A 17,725-nucleotide genomic window follows, 5' to 3' on the forward strand; every position below is an offset into this window, starting at 1 on the left:
ATAGAATGATTTCCTCACCATTGTAGATACATGATGATCAAAGGCTAGATTACTATCTATATGTGTCCCTAAGTTGCTGACTACTGGGTCAGCTCTAAGGGGTGTGTTGTCAATATGATAGTTACCATGGATGGATGACTTCCTAATGGATACTGTTATGTATTTTGTGGCATTTAGTTTTAGTCTATGATTCTGACACCAGTTGTTTGCCTGTGTCAGCCCCTCCTGGAGAACATTTGTGTCAGTGTGAGATTCAGTGACAGCTCCAAATTTGCAATCATCTGCAAATTTAGTCAGCCAGAGACCACTGATACTGGCCTTGACTTCTGAGAAGTAAATGTGAAAATGGAGCGGTCCAAGGACTGATCCCTGAGAGACTCCACTTGTGACTGGCTTCTTTGTAGAGGTGGACTCCCCAATTCTAACTTCCTGGGTCTTGTCTGTGAGCCAGTTGGCCATCCACCGGGTGACATATGGATTTATACCTAATCTGTTGAGTTTGTCAATAATGCCCGAGTGAGGTATTGTGTCAAATGCCTTGGCCAGGTCAAGGTAGACAGTGTGAACGATTTTGCCCTCATCCAATGCTTTGGTAACCTCAAAGAAGTTCACCAGGTTGAGTAGGCATGATCTGCCCTTGACAAAACCAAACTGGGTTGGGTCCAGTTTCTGGAGGTTTACTATATCTCTATCATCTCCATAATAATTCTTTCCATAGCTTTACATATAAGACTAGTGAGACTTATAAGTTTGTAGCTTCCAGGGTCTGTAGATGGCCCACCTTTGTGCAGAGGGATGACTGTTGCCTTTCTCCATTCATGAGCCACGAAGCCTGTTTGGAGGCTACAATTAAATAGTAATTCCAGAGGCCCCGATACGTCATATTTCATGCTATTTAGAAGGCATCCTAGGATATTGTCTGGGGCCATTGATGCAGTGTTCTTGGTCTTAGAGAGAGCATTAAGGACCTGTTCCCTAGTCATAGTAGGGGGAGTTATATTTGTTGATATTTCCTGAGGAAAGGTTGAGGGGGAGAGAGGAGTAAAGTTGGAGCTGAATTTATCAGCCAGGATGGCTCAGTATAGGTGGTTTCATTTACAATGAGCTCTGCACACAATTGTGTATTGCCTTTGAGGTTGTGGACATAGCTAAAGAATGCTTTGTGATTGTCCTTGGCCTGGGAGGCCAAACCTACCTCAAATTTGGCTTTGGTAGACTTTATTTGTCCTCTGAGTTGTTTCTTTAGTTTGATGAGAGTGCTGTTATCCTGCTGGGTACTGCACCTCCTAATGGCTTGCCATGAATTTCTTCCTCCTGTTATACAGCCAATTGATTTTGTGATTTCACCAGGGAGGCTTGTTTTTGACTTAGTTCTGTACTTCTTGGTGGGTACAACTGCCTCTATGCAGCTATTTACATGCTTGCACAGGATTTCTGTGAGCAGTTCTGCATAGGCAGAAGTGTTTTCAGGGTTTATGGGGGCTTGAAACTTTGCCAGGTTCTCACTTAATAGGAAGAAGTTAGCCTTAGAATAGTTTCTGACTATTCCAGGTTTTATTTTTACTTCAAATGAGACCATTTTGTGGTCTGACCTTACCAGGTAAGGCATTACAGTAGGGGATATGCAGCAGTCTCCCATATTAGTGAGGACAAGATCCAGTATGGTTGCACCCCTGGTTAGTGTATTGACTATCTGGTCTAGGGAGTTTGTGTTTACAAAATCCAGGAATCTCTGTGCATGTACTTTTGGTGTCGTATAGGATTCCCAGTTAACAGTGGGGTAATTACAGTCACCCATGAATATGGTATTGGGTTGGATGGGATGGATGCTCCATTTTGGTATTTACTTCTCTGAAGTCAAGGCCAATGTCAATGGCCTCTGGTTGACTAAATTTGTGGATGATTGCAAATTAGGAGCTGTCATTGAATACCACACTGACACAAATGTTCTCCAGGAAGGGCTGACATAAACAAACAACTGGTGCCAGAGCCATGAACTAAAAATAAATGCCAAGAAATGCATAATAGTATCCTTTGCAAAGTCATCCACCCCTGGTAGCTATCATATTGACAACACACTCCTAAGGGTTGACCCAGTAGTCAGGGACTCGGGGGGACACATAGACAGTAATGTAGCCTTTGACCATCACATGTCTACACTAGTAGTTCAGAAATTGTTCTATGTTGTGCAACTGATAAACAAAGATATGCCATCTAGCTCCAAGGAAGTCATTGTTCCATTGTATTTGGCATTCATCAGACCTATCATTGAGTACAATGCCCCCTTTGATATGTACCTAGCCAGGCATATTCAACAACTGGGATGTCCATAGAGGTTCCTTACTAAAAGAATACAGGACGTAAGTAACATGTCCTATGCAGACCGCCTCAGGGCTCTATCCCTATATTCTGTCTCCTACATGCTGTTGACGGGAGCTCTATGCCTAGTATGCAAAGCATTAGGCATTGTCAGACCCCCCCCCCTCTGATGGAGTTCCTGAATATCTGCAAAACAAACAGCATCAGAATTACCCATTTTAAAGACTTAAACCTTGCCTGTGATATAAATAGGACCTGCTGGAGAGACAGGTATGTATCCCAGGGACTACTCCCTTGTCTGGAACAGGATCCCCATACATGTGAAGCAGAGCTCTTCCTTAACCCAATTCAAATATAATCCAGATATTTGGATGGGGAACAGGAAATTCATCCCTGGTTTGGCACCTATGTCTCTAATGAACACAGATAGACTGTCAATGGTTCATCTCCCAGTCCCCTTCTTGTAAATGTTTCACTACCCAAGCCCCTGCTTGTACTTATCAAGGGTACCAGAGCTTGTCAGAGATTTGGGATACATGGCTAGGCTTAAAAAGACCCTTTTAGTCATTAGCCTAGTAAACACCTATGAACCTATGTGCAACAATGTTAAATACAGTCTCAGTGTGGTGTCATCTAAACACAAGCCTTGACATTTTTCCCTGTTTGGGCTTTTCCATCCTGAATTCAGTGCAGAGTGATGCCTGATATCTGACACATATTCATGCTTCTTCATGCTTCTAAACATTATCTATCCCAGTGGAAGTCCTCGAATATAGTCTTGGAGACTGTCAAATAGTCAAAACTTTACTGTCCTTCCATGGAAATTATAACTCTTCCTGAGGAACACAACTCTTACTTCATATCTGGACCTCTGGATTCTGGGTTCTTCCTAAGACTTGTTTACCATCCCTACAGATAGAAAATCTTCTCCTTTACTTAGGTCAGAATGAGGGATAAATTCTTCCCCATATCTTTTTAAATGTATAAATGTTCACAATACCTACATTTATTCCCTTTTTATCTTTGCCTGCTTATTGCAGTTTTTAAGAATGTACACACATGCGGCAAATATTATCACATCAGTATTAATTCTAGATACATTTTGTTTATCTATGTATTTATATCTTGGGCTATGCATTTATCTGTTTCATTCTATCTGTATCTCTACATACCACAGGGATAAAGTTGTAAAATAATTTACCTCCGTAAATGTGCATTATCCTTCCAGAAAATTTGTACTGTCAAAATTAAAAAGATGACTATATTCACAACAAGAATGATCCCAACTGGCAATAGGAAAGCTGCAAACAATGGCTTTGAAAACTGAAACTTTCCTTGAACTCCTAAAGCAGCAAGCCAGCAACTGCAAAGGGAAAAGAACAGAAGACATAATAAAATTATTTAACAAACCAGAATTAGCACTGTTAGTTAAGGTAAACTAAATTGTATAGCCTTATACAAGTTATAATGATATGTTCCATCTGTATATAATGTATACTATAGACATTCTAGAGAAATGTGTTAAACTCATTTGTGCCCTTAAATTGAAGTACCAGTGCTTTTAGCATTTAGGTTTGCATGCCACATCATACTCATCTTTAGTGCTTAATAATTTCAATGAGAAAGGCTCAATAAATCTTCATTAAATGCCTAATTGAAATGGATTATGTGTTTAGTTGTCTTAATTGTGATACAGCCCTGGGATGTAGCTAAGACACTGTATTTTGGAACACTAGTCAGTATCCAGTAATGTATGCTGCACTAAAAATGTAAGAACTTTTGCATGGTAATTTTAATAGCATTGTCCACATAGGTGTTAAATACGATATTTAATCATGTAGTTCCTTCCACATTTACTCTGTGTTTTTATAATTCATCTGATACTTCCATATTGAAACAGTCAGCCTTGCTACTAAAGTGTGGCAGCCTGTAGGGCTTAGGAAACCGGAGCAAAGGTACCATTCTTCTGAGAAAACTGATTTAAAATATTCACATCTCTCTCATAGCACACTTGTTACAGGTGTCACTTTCATTACAATTTAAACTACATATCAAAAACAAGAACAATTACAGACAATGGCAAAACAAGCAAAGCTCCTTGTCAGACAGGTAATTGCAGCCCTAGGTAAATATCAGGCGAGTCTTTTGTAGTTAAAATATCAACCAACAGACTATAAGTTCAAAATATGTTTAACAATAGTTCAATGAACATCAAGAAACTGCAATCAGAAAATCTTGAAATTTATAAAAAATGACAATTGCAAAATGAAAATGGGGTGCTGTCAATGCTCATTGTTAGGGACACTCAGAAACTAAATGCAACATGTGTTATAATAAGATTGTTAAAAAGTAGTACTAGGATGATCAAAGTTGTGGTGTGTAAGATTTTCAAAACTTGTTAAAATGTAAACTGTCTTGGTGTAAAAGAAACAGGGAAAAAATCAAATATCAGAGCTGTGGTTTATCTGAAAAATGTACCAGCCACACAGTCAATGAACTGGATCTTTGACAGCATTACTAAGGTGGAATCAGAGGTTCTAGAAACTTTGAAGAGAGCTACCATCTACATGTAGCAATCCATGGCCAAGAAGTTGACAGTGTGACACTGTATCTTTGAGATAACCACAAAAAGGTTGAGCCCAAAGTTCCAGTGTGCTCAGCAGACTACGCTCAGCCATAACTTCAAGAAGGATGCAGCTCTGAGACAATGTAAAATCAGTATTGTGTGCTGAAAAATGAATATAAACATACAAGTTCCACTGACAAAATATAACCTTGAAAAGCTGTAGCAGCATACTCAGACACTGAGCAAGAAAGTGGATAGGTAGTCAACAGAAATTAAATGTAAAAACAGAAAAAAGGGCAGGAAAGTGTGCTCCATTTACAGGGAGTCCATGCTCCCCTGCCTCCCTAGGAAAAGCTGTGCCAAAATGCTGGGAAGGAAACTTCTGGTCATAGAAAAATTAGTCAGGTATTTGCCCTTGTATAGATACTCCACTGATTTTTTGGAGATCCCAGTACTGTCTGCATATGTTTGTGACCCTGGAGAAAATAGATAACTATGCAACCCTGATTGTTTTGCAGGGCCTTCTGGTATGGGGCCCCAGGGTTGCTTCTAAATTTCATTCTGTCCTGGTATTTGTAGAGTGGGAGGTCTGTCCTCATTATTGGCATTAAGTCAGATTCATTAAGGGTAGGCACAGAGTACCAAAAAGGATATGTCTTGGCTCCTGTCGTGTTCATGCTCATGAATTTTCATAAAGAGTATTTCATGATGCAATCCAGATTTGGAAAGTATCCGGCTTGTAAATGGAGGAATTACATCTGTGTTATTCGCACACAGTGTTGTCCTCTTGGCCTGAAGTGACTGTAATTTCTGACATGCAATGCAGCAGCGATATACTCAACATAAAGCAGCATCAATGAAATCACTGTCTTCATATCAAAGATTATGCTTCTTTCTCACAAAGAAAGGATTGCTTTCTGCAGGTTGAGGGGAACTGCTGCACCTAGTGCAGGAGTTTAAGTATCTTCCACCTTGGGTTTTTGTTTACAGAAATGAGGGTAGAATGGATTTCAGTACAGAGCAGCAAATGGGTTCAGATGCAGGAGTAATGCAGGTATATTACTGGACTGAGGTGGCGAAGTGTAAATAATATTATAGGATGAAAGTGCCAGTTTATTGGTGAAGATATGCCTCTACCTTCACCTAAGGCCACAACTTTCAGGTAGTGAGTGAATTGTTGAGATGATGGATACATGTAATGGAAATCAGTCTTGATGACTGAGTAAGAAGCTCAGCAATGCATGAGGTTTCACATTGCTGTAACCCTGGGCTGAGAATGGTCTGTTGTGATTTGAGCACCAAGTGAGGATGCCTTCTGGGCATCTACCATAGGAGCTCTCTTAGGCTTGGCCCAGTAAGGATGCAAATAATTTGTCTTTGAAAAGTCTACCCGATGACATATTCTCTGGGATTCAATAAACTCCGTGCAGGAATACTGCTACTCCTGCATGGAGTGGTTCATGTCCGTGTAGCCACAGCAGTGCACTTTGCATATTCATGAAGGCATGCTGCTGTTTAAGCTACATGGACATGAACCATGAATGAGTGCAGTGGGCATGTTCAAGTAGTGCACGGACATTGAACATGCCCCCTGTACTCAGAAAGTGCCGTACGGCACTTTCTAATCATGATCCAACATAATAGTAAAGAATTTCTCAAATATTATGCCAGTATTTCTGTGTCCGAGGACTCTGAAGTGAAATAAATGATCATTTCAGTGTCCATGGACACTGAAATACATACAGTAGCAGGAAAGCAATGCAGGGTGTGTGATACAGGTTCTGTGACACACCCTCTGCATTATAAAAGTGTTGTATGACACCTCTGCAACCTGATAAAGCAGGAAATGTGTAAAAAGGCACAAATAATGGGGATAAAGCCTTGAAAAGGACATGTCTTACATATTGCCCTCACAAACTTAGAAAGTTGATAGAAAACTCACTATAACAATCCTCAAAAATTCTGGTCAGGGATTAATACACTCATTCACCCTGGCCACTCTAGCACACCAACTCCACAAGGAGTTTTTAATTCCTTCTAAATTTCATTCTGTCCTGGTATTTGCATTATTGGCATTAAGTCAGATTCATTAAGGGTAGGCACAGAGTGCCAAAAAGGATATGTCTTGGCTCCTGTCATGTTCATGCTCATGAATTTTCATAAAGAGTATTTCATGATGCAATCCAGATTTGGAAAGTATCCAGCTTGTATATGGAGGAATTACATCTGTGTTATTCGCACACAGTGTTGTCCTCTTGGCCTGAAGTGAACTGTATTTCTTCTGACATGCAATGCAGCAGCGATATACTCAACATAAAGCAGCATCAATGAAATCACTGTCTTCATATCAAAGATTATGCTTCTTTCTCACAAAGAAAGGATTGCTTTCTGCAGGTTGAGGGGAACTGCTGCACCTAGTGCAGGAGTTTAAGTATCTTCCACCTTGGGTTTTTGTTTACAGAAATGAGGGTAGAATGGATTTCAGTACAGAGCAGCAAATGGGTTCAGATGCAGGAGTAATGCAGGTATATTACTGGACTGAGGTGGCGAAGTGTAAATAATATTATAGGATGAAAGTGCCAGTTTATTGGTGAAGATATGCCCCTACCTTCACCTAAGGCCACAACTTTCAGGTAGTGAGTGAATTGTTGAGATGATGGATACATGTAATGGAAATCAGTCTCAATGACTGAGTAAGAAGCTCAGCAATGCATGAGGTTTCACATTGCTGTAACCCTGGGCTGAGAATGGTCTGTTGTGATTTGAGCACCAAGTGAGGATGCCTTCTGGGCATCTACCATAGGAGCTCTCTTAGGCTTGGCCCAGTAAGGATGCAAATAATTTGTCTTTGAAAAGTCTACCCGATGACATATTCTATGGGATTCAATAAACTCCGTGCAGGAATACTGCTATTCTTGCATGGAGTGGTTCATGTCCGTGTAGCCACAGCAGTGCACTTTGCATATTCATGAAGGCATGCTGCTGTTTAAGCTACATGGACATGAACCACGAATGAGTGCAGGGGGCATGTTCAAGTAGTGCATGGACATTGAACATGCCCCCTGTACTCAGAAAGTGCTGTACGGCACTTTCTAATCATGATCCAACATAATTGTAGAGAATTTCTCAAATATTATGCCAGTATTTCAGTGTCCGAGGACTCTGAAGTGAAATAAATGATCATTTCAGTGTCCATGGACACTGAAATACATACAGTAGCAGGAAAGCAATGCAGGGTGTGTGATACAGGTTCTGTGACACACCCCCTGCATCGTAAAAGTGTTGTACGACACCTCTGCAACCTGATAAAGCAGGAAATGTGTAAAAAGGCACAAATAATGGGGATAAAGCCTTGAAAAGGGACATGTCTTACATATTGCCCTCACAAACTCAGAAAGTTGATAGAAAACTCACTATAACAATCCTCAAAAATTCTGGTCAGGGATTAATACACTCATTCACCCTGGCCACTCTAGCACACCAACTCCACAAGGAGCTGATAATAATACTCCACAGGAAACTGCCAATGCCTTTAATTCCTTCTTTACTAGCACCATACAAGCCCTAGCCCATCAACTTTCCCCAGACAATTCTAGTCTCCCTTTCTCTTTACCTGGTACTCTTCCATCCTTCCAACTACAACCCATCTCTACTTCTTACATACAGAAAATCATCCAAAAGCTTAAGCCATGTACTCCCTCTGCAGACCAATTACCCCCTGAATATCTGAAAAAAGCAGCTAAATATGTTGCCTACCCTATTTCCATCCTTATCAGTAGAACTCTAACTGAGGGAATCATCCCAGACATCTGGAAAATTTCCCACATAATCCCCTTACATAAAGGTGGTAACTCTAATGATTTTTCCAATTACAGGCCCATAGCTCTCTTATCTCCTTTAGCAAAGGTTATGGAAAAATGTATTCACCATCAGCTAATGAACCACTTAACCAAACACAACATTTTAGCTAACTGCCAACATGGTTTTAGACCAATTCATAGTACCACTACAGCTCTCCTTTCTTTCACAAACTTTATCAACCGCAACCGTAATAACAATTGCTTCTCTTCAGCACTCTTTATTGACCTATCTAAGGCTTTTGACATGATAAACCACCCCTTACTCATAAATACCCTTGAATCCCTCTCTCTAGACACCAAGGCTATCTGCTGGTTCAAATCCTACCTTAACAATAGGCAACAAGCAGTTCTCTGGGAAAACAAGCTATCTTCTTGCCTGTCTCCCTTGGGGTCCCTCAGGGCTCTATTCTAGGACCTCTTCTCTTCTCTCTGTTCATCAATGACCTCCACTCAGTAATCCCTCAAGCTACATGCATACAATATGCAGATGATTCTACACTCATCTACTCTGCCAACTCCACATATGAACTACACTCCCAAACCCAAACAGTATTCAGCACTGTAGAGACTTGGTTCTTAAAACGTTGTCTCATTTTGAATGCCAAAAAAAACAAACTCTTAATCTTTACACCTTCCGCTAAGTCCTCCCCCATACACTTTACAATTAAATCCAACAATGATACTATTATAGCCCCAGACTCTACCACCAAACTGCTAGGTATCACAATTGATAACAACCTCACCTTTGATAACCATATTAATAACACTGTTAAAACAGTTACTAGAAAGATGTGCTCCTTATACAGAATAAAAACCTTCTTAACCCCAGCATCCCGTACTACAATTGGGGCTCACCAGAGGATTAATGGTATTTTCTCTGCACCAGAATATTTTATTATATTTTTCAGCATTAGTGGTTGGGACAATTGTGGTTATTTTTCACCTCCACGATTGAGTGGGAACAGCTCCTTCCACATTTGTTTTTTTGGTTTATCTTCATATATATATATATATATATATATATATATATATATATATATATATATATATATGCTCAGAACATGTAGTGGAGTCATACCTCAGAACCATACCTCTCAACCTCTTAGTGCAAGAAGTCTGGCCAAAGGCTGTCAAATGGGGGTCAATGGGCCAAAACTAGGGACATATTTTAAATATTGCTCTTATAAATGTAAAATGTTGCTAGAGTAACAGGGTTTGTTTCACCATACATGTTCTGAAGGATGTGAGTTCTTAAACGGAAACATATGTCATCATTTACTGACAGAAATCCTTCCATCATCACAGTTGTTTACCAGAGAAATAAAAATAATGATTCTGTGGAACGGACCAGAAATATGAGCAATAAACCTGGACATTCTGAAACAATCCGGCCAGTTGAGAGGTATGCTCATAACTCCTTAGTGCAGCGAATCTGGACCAAGCCTGACAAAGTGTGGGGAGAAAGCCATGAAAATAGGGACATATCTGAAATACTGTAGTAGATAAGCTGACACAGTTGCTGCAGTGGCACTCTTCTGTCTGTCCTAACATATATTGACTGAAATAGCACAAGTCCAATACTCAGTTACTTCTCACTAGTTAATGACTTAAATCCTCACATCATCCCACTGATGTGTCAGAAATACACAACACTTATGGGGGCCAGGCAACAGTATATCCTACAAATATCTGGACATAACATCACATTAGGGAGACTACACTGAGCTGCTAAGCATATCACCAAGGACTGTTCAAACTACAGTCAGACTGACACAACATTAACCCAAATCCACTATGGGGAATTACACATGTATTTGCAAATATATCAGGCACTACAGGGATGTAATAGCACTGAAAAACAGACACCAGTGTGAAAGTGCATACCCACAAGCAATTAAGCAATTTCATCACAGTCACAGTGACATACCAGTAAGCCCGATGAACAGTAAAGTATAAGGACTGTATGAACAAAAACATCATCATGTTTGCCACTCACACACTACCCCTACATACACTGGCCCAGTTCACAGTGTAGTATGATGCCTGACCATTGTACGGGACATGTGTCAATCTGCCCCTACAAACATATGCAGCCGATAGACCACCAGAAACTGGAGCAGCATGCACAGTCAGATAGAAAAGGAGCCATAATCCTTATATCTGTCCCCCTCCCTACACAGGCCAAATAACGTTTACACACTACACTGCTACACAATCCTGACAGTCTGTCAACAATCACCAGAAATACACAGACCTCTCAACTGTACAGAGTCCCACAGAATGTCCAGGCTTTGTCCTCATATATAAGGCCTCTTCCACATAAGATGTGTGGCATTCTGATACATCACTGGGATGGAATCAGGAATGAAGGCATTAAATAATGATATACCATACATATCAGCCTCTTACTGCATGACATCTGGACAAAGCCTGACATACTTGGGAGACAGAGGCCAAAAACATGGCCGATCTTGTCTCCTGAACCTGACTGACTTCTTTGAATCAGTCTCCAGAGCCATGGATGAGGGTAAGACAGTCCACACAGAGCCAATATGGACCTCCCCAAGGCCTTTGACACCATCCAACACTCTGGAATCATAGATAAACTTACTAAGCTGGGCATTAATCCCTACATCACTCGATGGGTTGCCAACTGGCTTACTGACAGAACCCACACTGTAAAAGTAGGTGACTCTAAATCCAGCTCCAGACAAGTGACAAGTGGTGTACATCAGGGTTCAGTCCTGGGACCGCTCTTGTTTGGCATCTACTTCTCTGAAGTACAGGCCAACACTAAGGGACTCTGGCTAACAAAGTTCACAGATGACTGCAAACTGGGAGCCATTACTGAATCCCCAAATGATGTGGATATTCCAGAAAAGGGCCTTACAGAAACAGATGCTTGGTGCCAGAGCCATGGGCTCAAGCTCAATGCCAAGAAATGTATAGTTATCCCCTTTGGGAAAAAACATGTACCCTTGAATCACCACATAGGTGGCAGTACACTAAACACCGAAAGTGTGATAAGAGACTTAGGGACACAGGTGGACAGTGGTCTCACCTTCCATAAACTCATCGCCACAACAATCAGAAAATCCTTCTATATGGCACACCCCATCACTAAGGGATTTTCATCCAGGAAAAAGGAGGTCATTGTCCCACTGTACTCATCCCTCATTAGACCCATTATAGAATACAACGCCCCATTTGGTATGTACCTCTCAAGACATCTGCAACAACTGGAAAGGCCGCAGAAATACCTCACTAAAAGAATCACAGGCCTAAAGCAGGTGCCCTATGCTGACTGCCTTAAAAAACTCCAGCTATACTCTGTCACATATTGTCTACTCAGAGGCAATCTCTGCTTAACATACAAGGCCATGTCAAACCCAGAGCTGTTGGACATGCTACACTTAAAGAAATCCCAAGCCCTCAGAGCCACATGCTCCAGAGATCTAAACCTTGTCATCACAATAAACAAAACTTGCTGGAGGGATAGGTTCCTGACCCAGAGACTCCCCAGACTCTGGAATAGAATGCCTATACATGTCAAGCAGCGCGCCTCCTTGGCCCTCTTCAAAAGGAACCTTGAAGATTGGATGGGAGAAAGGAAATTCATCCTGGGGATCATGTCAGTCACCTTGCTAGACAGGGGTCAGGGAAGTAAATAGTGTGGGAAGAAATAGCCAGGGAATTGTTATGGCTAGGCTTGTATAGGCCGTATGGCCAATAGCCTAGTACCAACCTATGAACCTATGAACCTATATTTGAAATATTACTGTTATAAACTGAGACAGTTGCTGATGTAACATGGTTTGTTATAACATCTTTTCTGAGGGACATGAAGTCAGAAACACAAATGGATGATACCATTTACTGACTGCAATCCCCAAAGTATGCTACTGATTTTCCAAAGACAAAAACTGTCTGAGGAACACATCAAACATAAGAATCCAAACTCTGTTTGTTCCATGGATAGCCCTACAGTTGAGAGTTATGTCAACCACATAAAACTGTCAGACTTAAAATCATGCAAAAAAGCCATGTCCACACAAACCCTGTTAAACTAGCATTAATTCAATGGTATAACAGCAATACTTACATTCTGTCCCTATGTCTAGAACATTATCCCCCATTTTGCTGGGCTGTCTCCACAGTTTTCATTGTAAGAGGTATTTCCAACTACCCTCTGTGATGCTGTTGTTCACACACCGCCATGAAGTCCTCCTCACAGGCAAGGAAAAGGGGCAACACCCACATGAAGTACTTAATTATAGGAGTGTGTTGCTATGCCACTGACTATATGAATAACAACACAGCTGTTCTGCATGCAATTAACAAGTGGGGGACACCAATTGGTGCACAAGCCATCAGCTGCTCATGAGCATTACCTACAAAAGGCAAGCTGCTGCCTATGGAAAACAGATGTATACCCTACATCTTGGAAAGAGAGAGAGAGAGACAGACGGACAGACAAGCAAACAAAGAAATCAACACAAATCGGAATCAAACTAACTATACTTGGAAAAAAAGTATGTCAAACAAGTAAGCATGTAATGGAATCCAGCAGGGGGTACATAATAATGGGAAATAGGAAGTTCAACAAATTTGTCTTAACAAGACTTGCTGTACTGATATATTGCTGATCAGAACCTATGGCCATAGCATCTGGGTCTGTCTGCAGTGACATAGATTACAGCTCAGGCCCCTGAGTCACCCCAGGAAAGGATGGCTTACATATGACTACTAATGGAGTGTGTGTTGAGCAATACTGACTGTGACACTGCTAGGCCAGTGTCTGGGATGTCATAGATATCCATATGTTAATTGTGAATAAAACCATGATATACATGTTTGTCTCAGAAATGTGAGAGACCTATACAAGGTATTTGCATAGTAAACTACTGTTGCAGATGTGTGTGTTGAACTGCATGTGATATACTGAGCTTGTACCATTCAACTGCCCAGTGTTATGCACAATGACCATATGTGTGCCTCATATTTGTAGTCATTTACTCATAGAGTTGTGTTATGTCTGGCAAATCATTGGCAACCTGTGAAGACTGACATTACAACTGCTCCTTCTCTTTCAATTGGCTGTTCCCATTAGCGGTCACCACAGCGGATCATCTATCTCCATTTCTTCCTGTCCTCTGCATCTTGCTCTGTCACACCAACCACCTGCATGTCCTCTCTCACCAAATCCAGAAACATCATCTTAGGCCTTCCTTCTTTTCCTCTTACCTGGCAACTTCATCCTTACCATCCTTTTCCCAATATAGTCAGCAACCCTCCTCAGCACATGTCCAAACCAACATAATCTTGCCTCTCTGGCTTTGTCTCCAAGCCATCCAACCTGGGCTGACCCTCTAATATATATATTCCTAATCCTGTCCACCCTCATTAGACCCAGTACAAATCTTAACATATTTAACTCTGCCACATCCAGCTCCGACTCCTGCCTTTTTGTCAATGCCACTTTCTCCAACCCATATAGCTGGTCTCACTATCCTCTTGTAGACCTTCCATTTCACTCTTAATGGTACTTGTCTGTCTCAAATCACTCCTATCACTCTTCTACACCCTCTCCATCCTGCCTGTACTCACTTCTTCACCTCTCCCCCACATTCGCCATTACTCTGAACTGTTGATCCCAAGTATTTAAACTCATCCACCTTTGCGAACTCTACTCCCTGCATCCTCACCATTCCTCTATCCTCCTTCCCATTCACACACATATATTCTGTCTTAGTCCTGCTGACCTTCATTCCTCCCCTCTCTAGAGCATATCTCCACCTCTTCAGGGTCTCTTCAACCTGTTCCCTACTCTCACTGAAGATCAAAATGTCATCTGCAAACATCACAGTCAACGGGGACTCCTGTCTGATCTTGTCTGTAAACCTGTACATCACCACTACAAATAAGAAAGGGCTCAGAGCTGATCCCTGAAGTAATCCCACCCCCACCTCAAATGCATCTGTCACTCCTGCCACAGAACTCACCATTGTCACACTACCCTTGTATATATCCTGTAGCACTCTTACATATTTCTATGTCACTCCTGACTTCCTCATACAATACCACAACTCCTCTCTAGGCACCCTGTCATATGCTTTCTCTAAGTCCACAAAGACACAATGCAACTCCTTCTGACCTTCTCTGTACTTCTCCATCAACACTCTCAGAGCAAACATCGCATAGGATGTGCTCTTTCCTGACATGAAACCATACTGCTGATCACTAGTCATCACCTCCATTCTTAACCTAGCTTCCACTACTCTTTTCCATAACTTCATGCTGTGACTGATCAGTGTTATCCCTGTGTAGTTACTACATCTCTGCACATCACCCTTATTCTTATAATTGGTAAGCAAACATTTTTTTCCACTCCTCATGCATCCTCTCACTTTCCAAGATTTCATTAAACAATCTTGTTAAAAACTCCACTGCCATTTCTCCTAAACACCTCCATGCTTTCACAGGTTTGCATCTGGACTAACAGCCTTTCCATTCTTTATCCTCTTCATAGCTATCCTTACTTCCTCCTTGCTAATCTGTTGCACTTCCTGATTCACCATACCCACATCATCCAACATTCTCTCTCTCTTATTCTCTTCATTCATCAGCCCCTCAAAGTACTCTTTCCATCTGCTCAACACCCTCTCCTCGCTTGTGAGTACGTTTCTCTCATTATCTTTTATCACCCTTAACTGGTGCACATCTTTCCTAGCTCAATCCCTCTGTCTAGCCAATTGGTACAGGTCCTTTTCTCCTTCCCTAGTTTCCAACCTTTCATACAACTCTTCATACACCTCATCCTTAGCCTTCACCACCGCTCTCTTTCCCATGCACCCCATCTCCTTATACCCTTGTCTACTTTCTTCATTTCTCTGACAATCCCACTTCTTCTTCACCAACCTCTTTCTATGTATACTCTCCTGTACTTCCTCATTTCACCACCGGGTCTCCTTGTCCTCCTTCCTCTGTCCAGATGTCACACCAAGAACCTTTCTAGTCGTTTCCCTTACTAGCTCTGCTGTAGTTACCCAGATATTCGGTAACTCTTCACTGCCACCCATTGCCTGTCTTAACTCTTTCTTGAACTCAACCTCACAATCACCCTTTTTCAGTTTCCACCATTTGATCCTTGGTGCTGCCCTCACACTCCTCCTCCTCTTTTTGATCACCAGTGTCATCTCACAGACCAACATTCTATGCTGCCTAACTACACTTTCCCCTGTCACCACTTTACAGTCACCAATTCCCTTCAGACTGACCCTCCTGCATAGGATATAATCCACCTGTGTGCATCTTCCTCCTTTCTTGCATGTCACCCTATCCTTCTCCATCTTGTTAAAATATGTATTCACCACAGCCATGTCCATCCTTTTTGCAAAATCCACTACCATCTCACCTTCTGCATTTCTTTGCTTAACACTATACCTATCCATCACTTCTGCATCCCCTCTGTTCCCTTCACCAACATGCCCATTGAAATCTGCTCCAGTCACCACTCTCTCACCCTTAGGTACAGTCATCAACACTTCATGCAACTCACTCCAAACTTTTCTTGTCTCATCCATCGTACACCCAACTTGTGGAGCATATGCACTGACAACATTCATCATTACACCATCAATTTCCAGCTTCATAAACATCACTCTATCTGACACTCTTTTCACCTCCAAAAACACTCTTGGCATACTGTTCCTTCAGGATAACCCCTACACCATTTCTACTCCCATCCACACCATGATGGAACAATTTGGACCCACCTCCGATACACCTAGCCTTACCCCCCCCCTTCCATCTAGTCTTGCACACACAATATATCAACCTTCCTTCTGTCCATCATATCAGCTAGCTCTGTTCCCATACCAGTTGTACTGCCAACATTAAAAGTTCCTACCTTCACTACCACACTCCTAGCCTTTCTCCTCTCTTCCTGCCATATGAGTGTTGGACATCCTCCGGGGTATGTCTGTGAATGCAAAGACTTCTGTGCTATCAAATGACTTAAGTGTGTTACAGCAATGTTAAGAAAGAGTCACTAATTTTGGCCCATCACCCCCATGTATGTGTGGCATCCTACAGATGTCCTGCTCTAACAGGTTGAGAGGAATGACAGAGCAGCAAGAGTGTAAATACAGTGTGCCATACTGACATAGAACAGAAATGTATATTAGGTATTACCTATGCACATGTATGTATGAGTAGGTGTACCTGGCTGCCATGGGATGCAAAACATCAGGTAAATAAGCTGTACATGTTGTACACATGTGTAATCTTAGTTTCTGTGCATCCAACAGAGTTAGATTTCTACAGCTACTGGTTGCTGCATTGCCCTGACATAGACATGGGTACCAGAATAAGCATGATTATCAGGTTGAAAGTGGAGAGGTGTCCAACTGTGTTATGACCTCGTGTCCATGCCTACTACAAACAGCTATATGACCACCTACATAGCTGTATGGACTCAGCAATACCTTACTTGTAAAACCTGCCTCCACCAAGGTAGAGTAACCCCCTTTGCTGGATAACAGCAATACACAAACCACATAATTGCTTGCTATATTGGCTGTACTGGGCAAAGCAGGTGCAGGCACCAACTTGGCAGCAAGTCAACCTTTGTCTGAACGAGCATATAAGGTCACAGGTGGATTACTGTAAGGCTAACTATGAGTACAAATTGGACACATCCACCAAGGCAATCACAAGGCCATCTTCACATATGTCTGCAATCTCAGAGGCAGCAACCCAACCCACCCTGTAATGGTGGTCAATCACACCACATGCACACACACCATATCTATAGCCAATCTTCTGCAGACAGGTTTAGGGCAAACATCACCCCCTGACTCACCATCAGTATAGGTGGATATGCACAGCACCCATACCCCTCCCCTCATCATCAGGGAGCAGGTGCATACTGCCTAATCAAAGTCAACATGAACTCAGGCATATGCTTCCAGCTCCATTA

The 17,725-nt window shown here is 41.7% G+C and overlaps 1 protein-coding gene across 1 annotated transcript in view; it reads right to left on the reverse strand.

The window, feature by feature from the left end:
- Window positions 1-17,725, reverse strand: part of ADGRG7 (adhesion G protein-coupled receptor G7) — a 974,993-nt gene that overhangs the window by 173,485 nt on the left and 783,783 nt on the right. The window contains exon 14 of the mRNA XM_044071646.1: window positions 3,521-3,682. Coding sequence (XP_043927581.1) covers window positions 3,521-3,682 — 162 coding nt within the window. The remainder of the gene's footprint in view (window positions 1-3,520; window positions 3,683-17,725) is intronic.

This window comes from Protopterus annectens, chromosome 5.part0 (genome assembly GCF_019279795.1).
Source record: "Protopterus annectens isolate FY-2018-M chromosome 5.part0, PAN1.0, whole genome shotgun sequence".
In the NCBI taxonomy this organism is placed as follows: Eukaryota; Metazoa; Chordata; order Ceratodontiformes; family Protopteridae; genus Protopterus; species Protopterus annectens.